The sequence below is a fragment of the Orycteropus afer genome, unplaced genomic scaffold, assembly GCF_000298275.1.
Source record: "Orycteropus afer afer isolate SDZICR_OR568_19922 unplaced genomic scaffold, OryAfe1.0 scaffold00002, whole genome shotgun sequence".
NCBI classification, from domain to species: Eukaryota; Metazoa; Chordata; class Mammalia; order Tubulidentata; family Orycteropodidae; genus Orycteropus; species Orycteropus afer.
In genome coordinates this window covers 2,503,626-2,520,638 of record NW_006921589.1, presented here as the reverse complement: position 1 = coordinate 2,520,638, position 17,013 = coordinate 2,503,626, and the positions used below count along the sequence as shown (strand labels likewise).

The 17,013-nt window shown below is 39.0% G+C and overlaps 1 protein-coding gene across 1 annotated transcript in view; it reads left to right on the top strand.

Moving 5' to 3' along the window:
• The first annotated feature begins 15,437 nt into the window (after window positions 1-15,437).
• The window catches only part of NYAP2 (neuronal tyrosine-phosphorylated phosphoinositide-3-kinase adaptor 2), a 367,433-nt gene continuing 365,857 nt past the window's right edge, over window positions 15,438-17,013 (top strand). Inside the window, exon 1 of the mRNA XM_007955564.2 lies at window positions 15,438-15,658. Coding sequence (XP_007953755.2) covers window positions 15,438-15,658 — 221 coding nt within the window. The remainder of the gene's footprint in view (window positions 15,659-17,013) is intronic.

The following is a 17,013-nucleotide window of genomic DNA, read 5'->3' as shown; positions in this document are numbered from 1 at the left end:
TTTCCAATGGGCCTAGTGGGCAGGAACTATCCAAGGTGCTAGAATGCTGGCAGCTTTGCCGTTCACTGCAGACGGATTGCAGAAACAGAGAAGAGAGATTACTGCTTATTTCGGAAGGTAGGTTCTTTGTTTCAGAATCCCTGATTAATCAGCAGCAGCATCAACAGACTGAGGCAGCTGGAGAGGAGAGAGAAAAGCAGGAAGGGAGGGAGCCAGGGGCAGGGAGGGAGGGAGGGAGAGAGGGAGGAGAAAGGGAGAGAGAGAGAATGAGAGAGAGAGCTGGTTGTCACGGGGGAGGGACGATGTTACAAGCTAGGCTGCTCCGAACCTTCTGTATGTAAGTGGCAATGAGAAGGAGCATCTTTTTGACTAAAGGGAGACATTTAGAAAGGATGTTGATGATTTTTTGTTTCCATTTATTTTTGTCTTCACGGAATATAATCAAATGAGGCACCTTAGTCAGCCTGGGTGATTGCTTCGGGTCTGCGAATCATCTGTGTAACAAAGTAGGTCCACTCATTCATTCCATTTCTTCCCTGCTGGACCTGGAAGGAGAGAGGCTGCCTGTTCTTCTCCACCCATTAACTATGCCCTCTTTCCTCCGAATGTCTGTTTGAGGAGGCAAGCACCTGTCTTCTGCCACTGCATCTTCCTAGCAAACTTTAAAGGCCATTTTTATGTGATAGGAGGAACATCGGTGATGCTCTGATCTCCAGTGATGAAGATCCTGGGAGTGAACACTTTTCCCGTCCAGATACAATGCACTTTAATTGAAGAAAAACTGAGCTGAACTACAAGTCCATTTCTTATGGTGCTGGATTACTCCTGCAGAACTGCCCTGGGCTCCACCGTGACACAGGGCTCTGGCAAACACGAGTCACCTTCTGATCATTGCACTTAGCTCTCACTGGAGACTTAAATTTTGGTATGTATCTCGTTTTTCAGATTCTCTAAGCATGCTCACGGAATCCAGCACTAAATAGATCAAGCAATCTGGTAATAAAATGGAACAGATTTTAGCTAAGGCTACTTAATGCTGAAGTTTGCATGTCTTATTAGAGGGAAGAGAAATAAAACCACAGTGAAGGCATCCAGGGCTTTCACGAGCCTCTGGCTATGCTGTACCCTCTCACCTACTTAGTCACATACCCCAGATTGGGTTAAACTGGGCTTTCTTTAGCAAAATAAGCCATGTTAAATTATTAAAAGCATTGAAAATATTTTCCAGGGTATTAATTGCATTCATGGTGTGCAAGCCAGCTATTTATCTGCTATTCCATATCATAAATATTTTACAACATTCTCTTAGCATATTTGTGCACGAAGAGCCCAATTTTATCTTCTCAGGGAATATATATATATATATGTATGTATATATACACATATATATATGTATATGTATATATATATTTATATGTATGTGTGTATGTGTGTGTGCACTACAAAAAAATTTAAAAACTATCTGACACATGGAAAAGTTGAGACTGCCTTTTCTCAAATTGGACATAAGGTTCATTAAGAAATATATAGTTTATGTCACATAGTATCAGGAAAATATCTTTAGTGTCTTCACAATGAATATTTTCTAAAGAACTTTGCATGGACTTATTTTACTTGGGACACTTACTTCTTTCCTAAGGCTGTCTTCATTTTAATTTTCCCAACTACCAGCAATATTTTAAATACAAGAAATCTAGCTATTCCATATCTAGAAGAACTGTCACATGGAATAAGATTACTCATTCTCATTAGACAATATTAGTAATTTGGGCACCACATAACTGGATTTTCCCTCTAAGTATAACTCAGATACAAAGGAAACATATTGAAGAGATTGAACAATATAGTTTGAGTCACTTTAACATGCAACCATTTAAACCAAGTAGTGTAGAGTAATGACTATAGAGCAATAGTATAAATTAACCCTCCTCTTAATTCTTTGCCTATCAGATAATGCTCCAATTTATTTTTTTATAATACCAATTATTTTTTATAATTACAAACATTGTGAGAAAATGTGAGCTATAAATGCCAAGATTATCTTGTTTTTCTAAGGAAAGTGCAACATATGCTTGCCCACTCAGCAAAGAAGGGGACTCTGTGAAGGACATTGACTTTAGAAAATGAGTGGAGACAGACCTAAGAAAAATATTACAGCTTTAACTGGGGAAGAGCCCATGGACTAGAGGCATCTGTAAACCTCAGAGGGAGAAGAAATATAAAAATCCTACAGACAAGAAGGTTGACTATTATAAAAAATAAATAAATCATAGACTGCCAGTCCAATTAGATGGTTTCTATTGCAGCTCGTCAGCAGTTGACTAAACTGACTGTATCTACTTTGCAAATACTGCCTTGTAAGCGTCTGGAACCATTTGGCCCAAGGCTCAGAAAAGTATCTCAACCATTGGCATTTGCATGAGCCCTACTATTAGTGAAAATAGGCAGTCTCTCCAGAGCATGGACAGTTAGCACCATGACAACCTGGGAGTGAGAGGATATATCTGACTTACGATGCTACTACATTAACATGGTCTGTGCCTATCTTTCCCATTTCAGACAGGAAGATAGTGATGAAAAACTTTTTGCAAACTAATCTGCTTTCTTAGAAAAGAAAAGCAATCATTGTCTTTGTAGTCAATTCCCAGCTTTCTTGGTTTAACTTCACCATTCCCATTTTGAGCAGAACAGCTGCATTTTGATGACACTGAGAATGAGAAAATGAGTGTGACCATTCGTGGCAGTGGGAGTAGAGTTTCAAGCATAATCAAAGTGCAATTACAGGACTCATTTTTGAAAGATCAGAAGATTTTATCAGAAAAACAATTTTCACATGGTTTACATGGGTTATGCTTTAAAACCAAGGGATATATTCCATTGCTTTGGTCCTACACAAAGTCAGCAAATTTTAGGTATTCATTTGCATATGTATTTTACATATGTATATGAAGACTGATTATTTAAATACTTATATTTTCATATCCCACATGTTTTCAAAGAAGTCCGCATTCATGCACAAAATACGAAAGAGGTTTTTTTCCTGATAGACCAAAAAAAAAGTCACAATGACTTGTGAAAGTTATTTAGTTGGATCAGTACTGCTGGACAAAATAATATTCTCTATCTCTGAAAAGATGCAATATTTGTAAAAAGATTAATAATTTTAATAACTCAAATTCTAATAACTTCCTCACAACACTGTGACAGCTGAGTTTGTGAACCTAAGAAATAAATAAAGGGTGAGGAACTTATAAATTTGTCCATGCACAAAGAAATTGAAATACATAACTGTACAGTGCATGTAGACTGTCTTTCCATGAGGGAATTTATTTCCTTGTGTGTGTTGTGTTGTTCTGCTTGACACAAATAGCATTGCAAGGATAGTACAACATAAACTTGATCTTATTCTAGCAATAACATCTCATAGAGTTAACTGTGGCCTTATAAAAGAATTGAGGAGTAATCTTGTGATTTTTCTACCTTTTCCTTTTCTTCTCAGTGTATGTGGTTCTTCACAACTTTAGAGCTTAGAAAATCAAACCTTCAGGTAGAGAACAGTTTCATTTCAGAACTTCTAGGTAAACCCTCTAAGAAGGAAAAAACAAACAGTGCCCATGAGAGGCACAGTGGACTAATTTCCTTAGATGACATTGGTATAGGTAGGAGTCTGCATTTGGTGAATGGTAGTAAATGGTCTATCAGAAGGCTTTTCCCTGGTAGGTCAGTGCACCCTTAAGCCAATTCTGATGGACCTAGAGTGGTTGACACCATAATGCATGATATTACACTAAAGGAAGAATTTTAAGAAAAACAAAAAGAAATTCTTAAACACATCTGAAAAGGAAGCTGATATGCCTCAAAAGTTTCTGATCCTTTTAGTTTGTCTATTCTTCAACAGCCTGTAATTAATCAAATGCATTCTCTACCATGGATGAACCCAGTCTTGACAATTCTTGGTGCCAAATTAAATGTTTTCTGGTAAATTTGAAAGTACACAAAACTGACACCTTAATTTATTAAGGAATAACCCATAGAAATGTAGGATTGTAGTAAATTTATTTGCATACACTTAATTTAAAAATGCTTCCTTTATTTGTTTTCTTGTCTTTTAACACTAAATGTTATGTAGTATGTCATCTTCTTCAGTTCCTTGGACAGAAGCAGTAGTTGTAGAAAGGTAGAAGAAAGGAAGTGAATATTTTATGTTTTCATGGATTCCATTTGCACCTACTTATGTATATTTTATGGTCTACAAGTGTATGTACTGGATTTTTTTCATTTCAGTGGAAACAAGTGGAATGCAACGGTACCTGAAACTCTAAGTTCAGCATTTGTGAGAGATTGATGTTTGCAAACAAAAGAAAACAAGAAAATGGTTGATTCGATCAACAGCTAAATCCTGAGTGTTTTCAATGTGGTCTGAATCCCAGTCCTTTGAATTGCTACATCTTAGCTGAGTAGAGTAAAATTTCAAATTCTGGGAAACATCACAATGTTAGACAGAATTACCTTTGTGAAGGGTGTGGTCAGCAGGAAATGAGTAAGGAAAGTAAAAGAATAAAATGAAATAAAACTGAGCAATTAACTATTCCGTTCCATTTAGGCCAACATCTGTAACTTTTGATTAGAATTATAATCATTTTAAATATAGCAGGCCAAAAATGTAGCCCAAAGAAATCTTATGAATGCAGAATACAGCTGAGGAGAAGAGGCGTAGTGAGGACATCAAGGTACCTATATATTGAAGGAGATTTCGACCTCAGTGATTTCTGGTGCCTTCCCAGACAAGTCCCTAACATACAATAGTCAAAATAAAAGAGCTGTTTGCAGATAAGCATACTCACTAATGTTTGGAAGCACACCCATTAAACAAAACTCAGGGCCAGCAGCAGCAGGTTTGAGGTGAGCAATGCAGGTAAGCGAGGGAGACTGGCTGTGAGTCAGGCTGAGGCAGCTGTGAGAACTGCGCAGTGCTGGAGAACATAGGTCTGGACTGAAAGGCCCGCATGGTGCAGCTCCAGCCAATGGCTGACAGGAGACAGCGAGGCCTTCTCTTGCCTGCTTTACTAACGTTTTCAAGAGAATCCAGAGACCCAAAGTTCAGCATGAATGCTGCCAAAGTTAAAATGTTGGCTAAAAATTCCAAGGAAAAAAAAGCAAAGTCAACAAAACCTGCATCATTTAAATAAACAGCATAGAATCCAAAGAAGACACATCTTCTGGTGGATGAAGACCACGGATGCCAGTTTTCAACCAATGCTCTAAAAACCAGACCAACCCATTGCTGTCTCATTGATGTCAACTCCTAGAGACCTTACAGAACAGAGTGGAACTGGCCCCTAGGGTTTCTAATGCTGTAAGTCTTTATGAAAGCAGACTGCCACATCTGTCTGCTGTGGAATGGCTGGTGGGTTCAAACTGCCAAACTCTCAGTGGCCAAGCGCTTAATCACTGTACCACCAGGGCTTGTCTACCAGTGCTCTAGGGAGGACTAAAAGCTTAGATTATTTTGAGCAAAAATGGCCATGTACATAATAGTAAAAATAAACACTGCATAGAAAAGCAAAAGTTACTCTTCAGTCTAACCCACTCTGATCCTTCAAATATCCTAGATACTGATTTGAGGTCTGATAAGGATTCTAAAGGAACACTGTGCCGCAGAGGTTAAGAGCTTGGCTGCTAACCAAAGGTCTAGTGGTTTGCACCCATCAGCTGCTCTGAATAGAAATATGTGGAAGTCGGCTTCCATAAAGATTTCCAGCCTTGGAAACCCTATGGGGTGGTTCTCCTCTGTCCTACAAGGTTGCTATGAGTCGGATTCTACTCAAGGACACACAGAAACAACAAGGTAGACTCTTATTCCCCAGACTGAGCTGGAGATACTACCTGGAGGAGTATTTCCCTCTGAACAAAAGGGGGTTTTCAGATGCTAACATTAGGAATTAGTGCTTAAGCTTTATAAAAAGCTTGTCTACATGACTGCTGTTCAAGGGGCAAAAATAAACTTAATTGAGTATGCAGCAGGCAAAATGCAGCCAAGTGTTTCGTGGTATAGAACATACCTTTTCAACTTCTATTTTTGTCATAAATATAAATTATGAAAGAGAAACAAATTTATGATCACACTTGTCTGTGTGTTCTGTGCGTGTGTCTGTGGGTAGCAGCTGTCATGAGGTAGACACTTAACATAAGGCTTGCTCTCCTTTGCTGAGGCCATAAATCAGTTCATTCATAGTTCAGTTGCTGGAGAAACACTCTTTGACTTGGAAGGATGGTGTATAAGAATGTAATAGGTGGCAAGGGTTTCATGGCCCATGTACCCCAAAGCTGTCACTTAACAGGTGTGGAAAATGAGGCAACAGGCTAAGTACCTAGTCCACATGCATCTGGTTAATGCGCAAATCTGTGAACCCTTTCTTAGCCACCCTTTTCACATCTATGATGATGAAAGTTGAACTGCACTAAATGTTCTACTCATCTATATTCAAGGTAAAGATAGAGTTATCAGGGTGTTACTTTATCACTTAATATGATCCTGGTCACAGATAAGAATTGTGAATGTGGTTGGTGCAAAGCATCAAATGGTAATAATATCAGTTGTGGTCGAGTGGATTCCAACTCATCTCAACCCCACGCATGTCAGGTAGAACTGTGTGGTGTAGAGTTTTCAATGGCTGCTTTTTCAGAAGTAAATTGCCAAGTCTTTTTTCCTTAGGTGCCTGAGGAGAGACTTGAGCCTCCAAAGTTTTGGTTAGTGATTGAGCTCTTAACTGTTCATACTACCCAGGTACTCATAGTAATATATAAAAGAAAAAGAAAACCACTACTGTTGTGACAATTCCTACTCATGGCAATGTTATAAGACAGTCGAACTGCCCACAGAGTTTGCAAGGCTGTAATCTTTATGTAAGCAGATTCCTGCATCTTTCTCCTGCAGATTGCTGGTGGATTTGAACCACCAACTTGGTTTGCAGCCAAGCACTTAAACACTGTGCCACCAAAGCTCCTTATAGGAATGTTTGTAACCAATAACTGTTCTCACATTTATTAGACACTTTTACATTTATACATATTTTCTGACTGAATCTTCACAACTTATGGTTGTTGTTGTTGTTAGGTTCCATTGAGTCATCTCCAACTCCTAGCAACCTCATGTACAGCAGAATGAAACACTGCCCAGTCCTGTGCCAGCCCCACAATCTTTGCTATACATGAGCCCATCATTATAGCCACTGTGTCAATCCATCTCATTGAGGGCCTTCCCCTTTTTTCGTTGTCCCTCCACTTTGCCAAGCATGATATCCTTCTCTAGGAAATGGTCCCTTCTTACAACATGACCAAAGTAGGTGAAATGAAATCTGGCCATTCTCGCTTCCAAGGAGAATTCTGGCTGTACTTCTTCCAGGACAGATTCGTTAGTTTTTTTAGTGGTCCCTGGTACTTTCAGCATTCCTTGCCAACACCACAACTCAAAATAATCAACTCTTCTTCAGTCCTCCTTTTTCATTGTCCAGCTCTCACATGCATATGAGGGGATTGAAAATACCATGGCTTGTGTCAAGTGCACCTTAGTCTTCGAGGAAACATCTTTGCTCTTCAGCACTTGAAAGAGGCCCTTTGCAGCAGATTTGCTCAATGCTATATGATGTCTTACAGTAAGCCTCAGGGATACAGGTGAGGAGAGACAACTCAGGGACGCCCAAAGCAGCAAGCCAGAAGAGCAGGAGAAAGGGGATTAAAAGCCAGGAAGCCAGACAGAGGAACAGACAGCCACAGGGACCCAGGTGGGGGTGATACGAGAGGTCTCCAACAGCAAGACAAACTTGTCTGTCGGTTTGTCCTACTGTGGTGACATGTAGATGTGAGTTTTGAGGCTGAGCCTCTGGTATTTAAAACCCAGCGAAGTGCACCTGGTGCACAGGTAACAGCCCAGCTTATAGACTGAGACAGACTAGGAAGAAGGAAGAAGCCATCCACTTCTCAAAGAATTGTCCAGGGAAAACCTTATGAATAGCAAAGAAACACTGTTTGGTACATTACCGCGCACCTTTAGGAATAGTCCGTTTAGGCTAAAAGGCTCTCAAAATAGCACTGGGAAAGAGCTGAAACATCTGAGTAAACCCAGTCTTACTCATATGGATAAGAGAAAGCTTTTGAGACCTTAATTTGTTTGGTTCTACAATCAATGCCAACGGAAGCAGCAGTCAGGACACTAGACGACATGTAGCATTGGGAAAGTCAACTGCGAAGGAACTGTATCAAGTGCTGAGGAGCAAGGATATCTCCTTGAGGACTAAGGTGTGCCTGACACAAGCCATGATATTTCCAATCACCTCGTATGCATGTGAGAGCTGGACAATGAATAAGGAAGACCAAAGAAGAGTTGATGCTTTTGAGTTGTGGTGCTGGCGAACAATGCTGAAAGTACCATGGACTGCTAAAAGAACTAACAGATGTGTCCTGGAGAAAGTGCAGCCAGAATGCTCCTTGAAAGCAAGAATGGCCAGACTTCGTCTCACCTATTTTGGTCATGTTGTAAGAAGGGACCATTCCCTGAAGAAGGATGTCATGCTTGGTAGGGTGGAGGGTCGATGAAAGAGGGGGAGGCCTTCAAGGAGATGGATTGACACGGTGGCTACGATGATGGGCTCAAGTATAGCAGGGATTGTGGGGCTGGTGTGGGATCGGGCAGTGTTTCGTTCTGCTGTGCATGGGGTTGCTATGAGTTGGAAACGACTCGGCGGCACTTAACAACAACAACAACATATGATGTCTGATATCTTGACTGCTGCTTCCATTGGTGTTGATTATAGAAACAAGTAATGTGAAGTCTTTGACAACTTCAATCTTTTCTTCATTTATTGTGATGCTGCTTATTGGTTCCATTGTGAGGATTTTTGTTTTCTTGATACTGAGGTGTAATCCATACTGCAGACTGTAGTCTTCAATCTTCATCAGTAAGTGCTTCAAGTCATCCTCACTTTCAGCAAGCAAAGTTGTGTCGTCTACATAATTTAGGTTGTTAATGAGTTTTCCTCCAATCCTGATGCCACGTTCTTCTTCATATAGTACAGCTTCTCTGATTATTTGTTCAGCATACAGATTGGATAAGTATGGTTAAAGGATACAACCCTGATGCACTCCCTTCTTAATTTTAAACCATGCAGTGTCCCTTTGTTCTGTTTGAATGACAGCCTCCTGGTCTATGTACAGGTTCCTCATGAGTACAATTAAGTGTTCTGGAATTCCCATTCTTCTCAATGTTATCCATAATTTATGATCCACACAATCAAATACTTTTGCATAGTCAATAAAACACAAGTAAACATCTTTCTGGTATTCTTTGCTTTGAGCCAAAATCCATCTGACATCAGCAGTGAAATCCCTTGTTCCACATCCTCTTTGAATCCAGCTTGCATTTCTAGAAGTTCTCCATCAATAGGCTGCTGTGACTGTTTTTTAATTATCGTCAGCAAGATTTTACTTGTGTGCGATATTAATGATATTGTTTGATAATTATTGATAATTAATGATAATTGTTTGATAATGATTCCACACTCTGTGGGATCACCTTTCTTTGGAATGGGAACAAATATGGATCTTTTCCAGTCAGTTGGCCAGGTAGTTGTCTTCCAAATCTCTTGGCATAACTGAGTTAGTGCCCCTAGTGCAGCACCCATTTGTTGAAACATCTCAGTGGGTATCCTGTCAATTCCTGGAACCTAGTTTTCCACCACTTCCTTGAGTGCAGCTTTGACTTCTTCCTTCAATACCATTGGTTCTTGATCATATGCCACCTCCTGAAATGGATGAACATCAACCAATTCTTTTTGGTACAGTGATGCTGTCTATTCTTTCCATCTTCATTTGATGTTTCCTGCATCATTCAATATATTGCCCATAGAATCTTTCAGTATTGCAACTCAAGGCTTGAATTTCCTCTTCATTTCTTTCAGCTTGAGAAATGCTGACCGTGTTCTTCCCTTTGGCTTTCCAACTCCATGTCTTTGCACATGTCATTATAATAATATACTTTATCTTCTCGACCTGCTCTTTGAAATCTGTTTAGCTCTTTTATTTTGTCATTTTTTCCATGTGCTTTAGCTACTGTCTATTCAAGGGCGAGTTTCAGAGTCTCTTCTGACATCCATTTTGGTCTTTTCTTCCTTTCCTGTCTTTTTAATGAACTTTTGCTTTCTTCATGGATGATGTTCTTGATGTCATCCCACAATTCTTCTGGTTTTTGGTTATTGGTGTCCAGTCAATCAAATCTATTCTTTAAATGTTTTCTAAATTCAGGAGGGATATGATCAAGGTCATATTTTGGCCCTCATGGACTTGTTTTAATTGTCTTCAACTTCAGCTTACACTTGCAAATGAGCAGTTGATGATGTGTTCCACAGTCAGCTCCTGGCCTTATTTTGGCTGAAGATATTGAGCTTCTTCATCGCCTCTTGCCATAGATGTAGTTGATCTGATTCCTGTGTACTCTGTCTGGTGAAGTCCACATGGATAGCCACCATTTGTGTTGTAGAGAAAAGGTATTTGCAATGAATAAGTCACTGGTCTTACAAAATTCTGTCATGGATCTGCAGCGTCACTTCCATCTCCAAGGCCAAATTTTCCAACTACTGGTGATTCTTCTTTGTTTCCAACTTTTGCTTTCCAATCACCAGTGATAATTAACACATCTTGATTGCATGTTTGGTCAATTTCAGACTGCATAAGTTGATAAAAATCTTCAATTTCCTCATCTTTGTCTTTGGTGGCTGGTGCGTAAATTTGAATAATAGTAGTATTAACTGGCTTTCTTGTAGGCGTATGGATATTATTCTATCACTGACAACATTGTACCTCAGGATATATCTTGAAACATCCTTTGTGATGATGAAAGGCATGCCATTCCTCTTCAATTTGTTATTCAACTTATGGAGGTAAGTACTATTCTGATCCCCATTTCAAAAATGTAAAAACTGAAGCTTAAAGAGATTAATTAATTTGCCCAAAGTCATAGGCCTGGGGGCACCTGCTTGGGTTTTTTAGGCCATACTGCTTGTCTCAGCTGTGCCTTTAAGGACTGGCTCACTACCTCCCCTACATTACAAACTACCTGGAACTTGTAGATGAGTAGACAGACAAGTGTCATGCTTAAATGCTGATCTGGTCTAAGTCCATTTTTAGGAGTCCCTAGGTGGCACAAATGGTTAAATGCTCAACAACTAACCAGGAGTCCTGGTGGCACAGTGGTTAAGCATTCAGATGCTAATTGAAAGGTCAGTGGTTCAAACCCATCAGTGCTTTATGAGAAAAATATGTGACAGTTTGCTTCCATACAAGATTACAGCCTTCACAAACCTATAGAGAAGTTCTACTCTGTCTTATAGGGTTACCATGAGTTGAAATCAACTTGATGGCAATGGATTTGGTGCTTTTGTTTGTTTGTTTTTTAATTCCAACTATCTAATATTATGAACTGTATTTCAGTATTAGTCCATCAGATTAGATGCTTAAGTGGTGGACATCTTTGTTGTTGTTATGTGCTGTCCAGGCGGACCTGACTCATAGCGACCCTTCCTTGGGTTTCTGAGGCGGATCACTACGGAAGTAGATTGCCCAACCTTCCTTCCAAGGAGTGGCTGGTGGCATGCTTAGGAATAGGAAATTAATGTTATTCATTTATAGCTATTCATTCCAACTTTCAGGGGGCAAATTACAAGAGCATTATTCTCAGGGAACTAATGCATTAACATTATCAAGAATTCACCCTTACCAAGGATTTCAGCCCTGTGTGTGCTCAGGTAACAGAAGACCAGCAATATTTTATGGCAATTAAGAGCCATCTAAGAAGAAAGGCCTGAGGATCTGCTTCTGATAGTCCACAGCCTTGAAGACCCTGTGGACTACAGTTCCGCTTTGCACACATGGGGTCACCATGAGTCAAATCAACTTAATGGCAAGGGTTGTTTTTTTGTTTAAGTTCGTTTTTGAAATCTTTGTATAATTGCTGAAAAGTCTTCCTTATTCACCCTCAACAAAAGTGACAATAAACCATTACAAACTAATGAATGGCCCCACTGCTGCCTGCATTAGTGCCCTCTTTACACTGTATTGCAGTTGTTTATTGGAGTCTCATAGTGCACTGTGAAAATCTGGAGCAGCAGCATATCCTTTCACTAGTTTGCCTTCATCAGTACCTGGTTCATAATAGGTGCTCAACAAACTCTTGAATAAATGAATGGCCATAGATTTAAATCCTTCTCTGGAAGATGACAGGAGCACATGCAAAGCACTCATCCACTTTTCATTACTCTGAAGCTTTACTAGATTTCATGGTTGATTTTCATCTCAGAAATTCTCACCTTAATGCTTTAATACTTTATAATAGAAAGTACCGTAGTATAAACACTTTATGATATTATTATTTTGATATTTTCTCAAAACAAAGATAATTTAAACTCTAACCAATTTGAAAGACTACTTAGGAAGATAATTAAATTTGACAGGTAAACAATTAACCTTGTATTTGGAATGTTAAACTGTTTAGAAAATTGCTGGAGTCACTTAGATTGGAGAAAAATTTAGGACGGGGGATCTTTGAATAATGGCTTACATAACTGGCATCATCCAAATTCTTGCTCGAGGGCAGAGTGAGAGTGAGGTCTTCCATCCTGAGGCATTACCTCCAGAACCCATGCAGTACTGACTTGGCTTGTTTGACTGTGGTGGAATTAATTGCCATTAAGTTATGCAGGTCTTTTTTTACCTGAGCACACACAGGGCTGAAATCCTTGGAAGGGATGAATTCTTGATCACTCTAATGCTTTAGTTCCCTGGGAATAATGCTCTTGTATTTTGCCCCCTTAAAGTTAGAATCATTTATAGCATTAAATTCCTGTTCCTAAGTATGCCTACCACTTAAGCATCTAATCTGATGGGCTGATACTGAAATACAGTTCATTATATTAGATAGTTGGAATTAAAAAGCCATTTCATTTGCCGATGCATTAGGGCTTACAAGCAAACAAAATGTAATAGAACTTAACAAAAAATTATGAGTCAACAAACAACTCTTTTACCCTCTAGTTTCAACAATTCCTTACAGACGGAGGAATAAATTCTTAAATACAGAGTGGGCTCCAAATAATGTATGGGTTGACTGGCAGCTGAAATGCTAATAAATTCTGATAAGAAGTGAAGTTTCCATAGCTACGATTCAGGTTATAGAACATGATTATACTTGTAAAAATATCAGACTAGAAATAATTTGTGATCACAAAAAAATGAAAGTCTGGGACTTTTTAAATACAGTCTAACTGATAGTTTTAAAATACTTTTCTGTGCCTTTGGAAAAAGTTAAAGATGAAAGGATAACTTAGAACTTTTAAGTGCCCAACCTTTTCTCCCTGCTAATTGACTTTGATTTTTATTTTTGTATCAGACTCAAATATGCTAATATCCTGTATCACAGTGAATATTCAACTGAGGACAGTAAGCCTTATCAAACTTACTTATCTTGTACCCAGTTGTTTACACTTTGTTTCTACTTTTTAAAATTTAATTAAAGCGTATTCATATATACTCTGGCTTGATTGATTTTGAGACTTGTACTTCAAGGCTGGGTTGTGTCCTTTACCATACTTCTTCAATCTGCATGTTGAGTAAATAATCCAAAAATCTGCACTTCATGAAGAAGAACATAGCACCAGGATTGGAGGAAGGCTCATTGACCACCTGCAATATGCAGATAACACCACCTTGCTTACTGAAAGAGATCTTGAAACACTTATTGATAAAGATCAAAGACTACAGCCATTAAGTATGGATACACCTCAACATAAAGAAAACAAAAGTCATTACAACTGGAGCAGTCAGCAACATCATGATAAATGGAGCCAAGTTTGAAGTTGCCAAAGGTTTCATTTTCCTTGGATCTGTGGTCAACACCCATGGAGGCAGCAGCCAAGGAAAAGGGACATCTGCCCTGGGCAAATCTGTTTCACAAGATGTCTTTCTAAAAAGAGCAAAGATAGCACTTTGAAGACTAAAGGGTGGCTAACCCAAGCTGTGATATTTTCAGTCACCTCAAATACACCGTGGACTGCCAGAGAACAAACAAATCTATCGTGGTAGAACAGCTAATAGGCTCCTTAGAAGGAAAGACTGGGAGACTTAATCTCACTTACTTGAGACATGTGATTAGGAGGGATCAGTGCATGGAGAAGGACATCATCCTTGGAAAAGTAGAGGGTCCGTGAAAAAGAGGAAGCCCCTCAGTGAGATGGATTGGCAGTGGGTTCAAACACAACAATGATTGTGAGGATGGTGCAGAACCTGACATTGTTTCATTGTGTTGTACATAGGGTTGCTATGAGTTGAAACTGACCTTAAACAACAACCACAACACTTCAAGACATGCTAATTTTCATAGCCCACTTGGTTATACATCCAGTCATCCATTCGCATATACCCATTTATTGTTACTATTTCTGCCAAGTTTCCTCCCACACTTTTATTATGATAATATGAGCTAACGTTGATTGTATTTTGCAGTTACCAAACTCAACGCTAAATTCTTTATAGTCGTCACCTCTGTTAAACTTCACAATAGCATGTATGGGAGCTATCATTTTACCAGTAAGAATGTGATGATGTGTATTGGTTGAAAATCATCTTTTTTGTTTTGTCTTGATTTGATTTTGTTTGCTCAGGAATCCTTCCTATGAGTCTGATTTTAAAGATCTTATTTAACAATGATTTAACAGCTGCCACTACCTGAAATAATAGACTGGTTGGGATTGATGTGGTCCTGATGATCTCTGACACTTGACTTAGCCATTCTAGGGTACCATTTTGGAAAATAATGGAGGCTCATAAGGGATCTTTTTCTAGAGAAGTTATATTAGAAATGTGTATATTCTTGATTACTGCTTTATTGTGTATGAATAATATAAATTTAATTTAAAATTTGAAAACACACAATAAGCAACCTTTCCAATTAATTATATCATTTTATTTGAAAATGAACATAAAAAATATTTATGGCCATTAGTAAATGAAGCTTAGATCTGATATTTCTTACTGGTATAAGGACAAATTTTTGATGTGCAGAATCATGACTCTAATTACTTAAACCAAATCTTTATCCTCGAGCACAATAATTACACACTATGTTACCTTCCAGTGCAAGAGCTTTGGCTTTTGTCTTGCTAATGTTGCTATTTTGAGAGAATATTTGCTACTTGGGCAATATTCATTTAATGTTCACTTAAACTACTCTGTCATTTCCAATAAGGCATTGTCTCTGAATAGATTCCAACATAAGTGTTGAAGATTTGGGCTGGTGAGGTATTAGGAGTAATAAACACCACCTTGCTTTTATCCCCACCCTCAATGAAGGTATTATATGTTCTCATCCTGCAGAAAGTGTTCCTTTTTATATGATCTCCTCCAAGATGATGAGTTCTAATCCTGAGGAGGACCCTTTGAATGCATTTCTTCAGTACATTGAAGATATGGGGATGAAGGCCTATGACGGCTTGGTTATTCAGAATGCATCAGACATTGCTCGAGAAAATGATCGCTTGAGAAATGAAACAAACCTGGCCTACTTGAAGGAGAAAAATGAGAAACGCCGAAGACAAGAAGAAGCAATAAAACGGTGAGTAGAAATAAAAGTTTTCCAAGTTTTGCGTGCATGAGGAATTCTGTGAGTGTGCAGAGGCTGTGTGTCAAGAAGGAGCTGGGCAAAGTTGGTTAGACTGATGAGACTTTGGAAATGGTACCCCTGCTGTATCAAAACCACCATCTATGCTGCTGAAGGGTCCTTGCCTGTGTTAACAAAAGTTACTTACTTTTATGTTGCACACATGAAGGTACATAAGGATGGGAAAATAATTCCATTTCCTCTAAATAAAAGCTCAGACTGAACAACTGTTTGATAAAAGCACAACAGAACACACACACACACACACACACACACATACTTTCAAAGCCAAAATTTGATGAAAATCCCTAACTTAATGGTCTTCAGGTAGAGTTCCTACCCTATAAACCCACTGCCCTCGAGTCAGATCCGACTCACAGCGACCCCTCCTTGGGTTTCCGAGGCAGTATCCCTATGGAAATAGATTTCCCAACCTTCCTTCCGAGGAGTGGCTGGTGGGTTTGAACCGCCAGCCTTCTGATTAGCAATCAAATACCTTAGGCATTACGGCACCAGAGCTCCCTCTTACCCTATAATAAAGTTTATTTTCTTCCTAGATTTTGAACAAGATACGTCAATAATAAGAATCATGTGAGCCCCTGAAGGTGGGTGGAACCTTCAGTGTGTGCCCTCCATACAGAACTATTTGGCTATTGTATTCTTGTCTGGTACTGAGTGTTCCAGCTTTGTTCAAATGAAATGAGTTTTCTGTTGCAACACTTATGAGCTACAAGCAGTTGAGTCCCAGAATTGCAGTCTTCCAGACTGAGCTTGAGTTTCCCAGAGCACTTAGGCAGGAGAAATTGATGAAGATTTCCTGATATGTATTTTTAAAGTCTTTAATCTTTTTTTTACAACATTTTTGGTGAATGTATATGTGTGTATGTGTGCATCTTTTCTATGGATATAAGTGGATATGATATCCATGTTGTGTTTGATACAGTCCTGTTTCCTCAATGGAGTCCATTTGCTAAGTGCAGATATTGAGAATTTAGGACCATGGTTCATAAAATTAGCTAGATAATGGAACACCAGTAGTTACGATATTTTAATGTTCAGTCAGTGCATTTATCACCTACTCTTGCATGAATGCTTTGACTTAAGAGTGAAAGAAAGAATCAAAGATGTCTTTCAGGTTTGTTGTTGGTTTTGTTTTTTGCCTACTCTCTGTGAACATCATTGTTGTTGTTGTTGTTAAGTGCTGTCGAGTCGTTTCCGACTCATAGCGACCCCATGCACAGCAGAACGAAACACTGCCCGATCCTGCGCCAGCCCCACAATCCCTGCTATACTCGAGCCCATCATCGCAG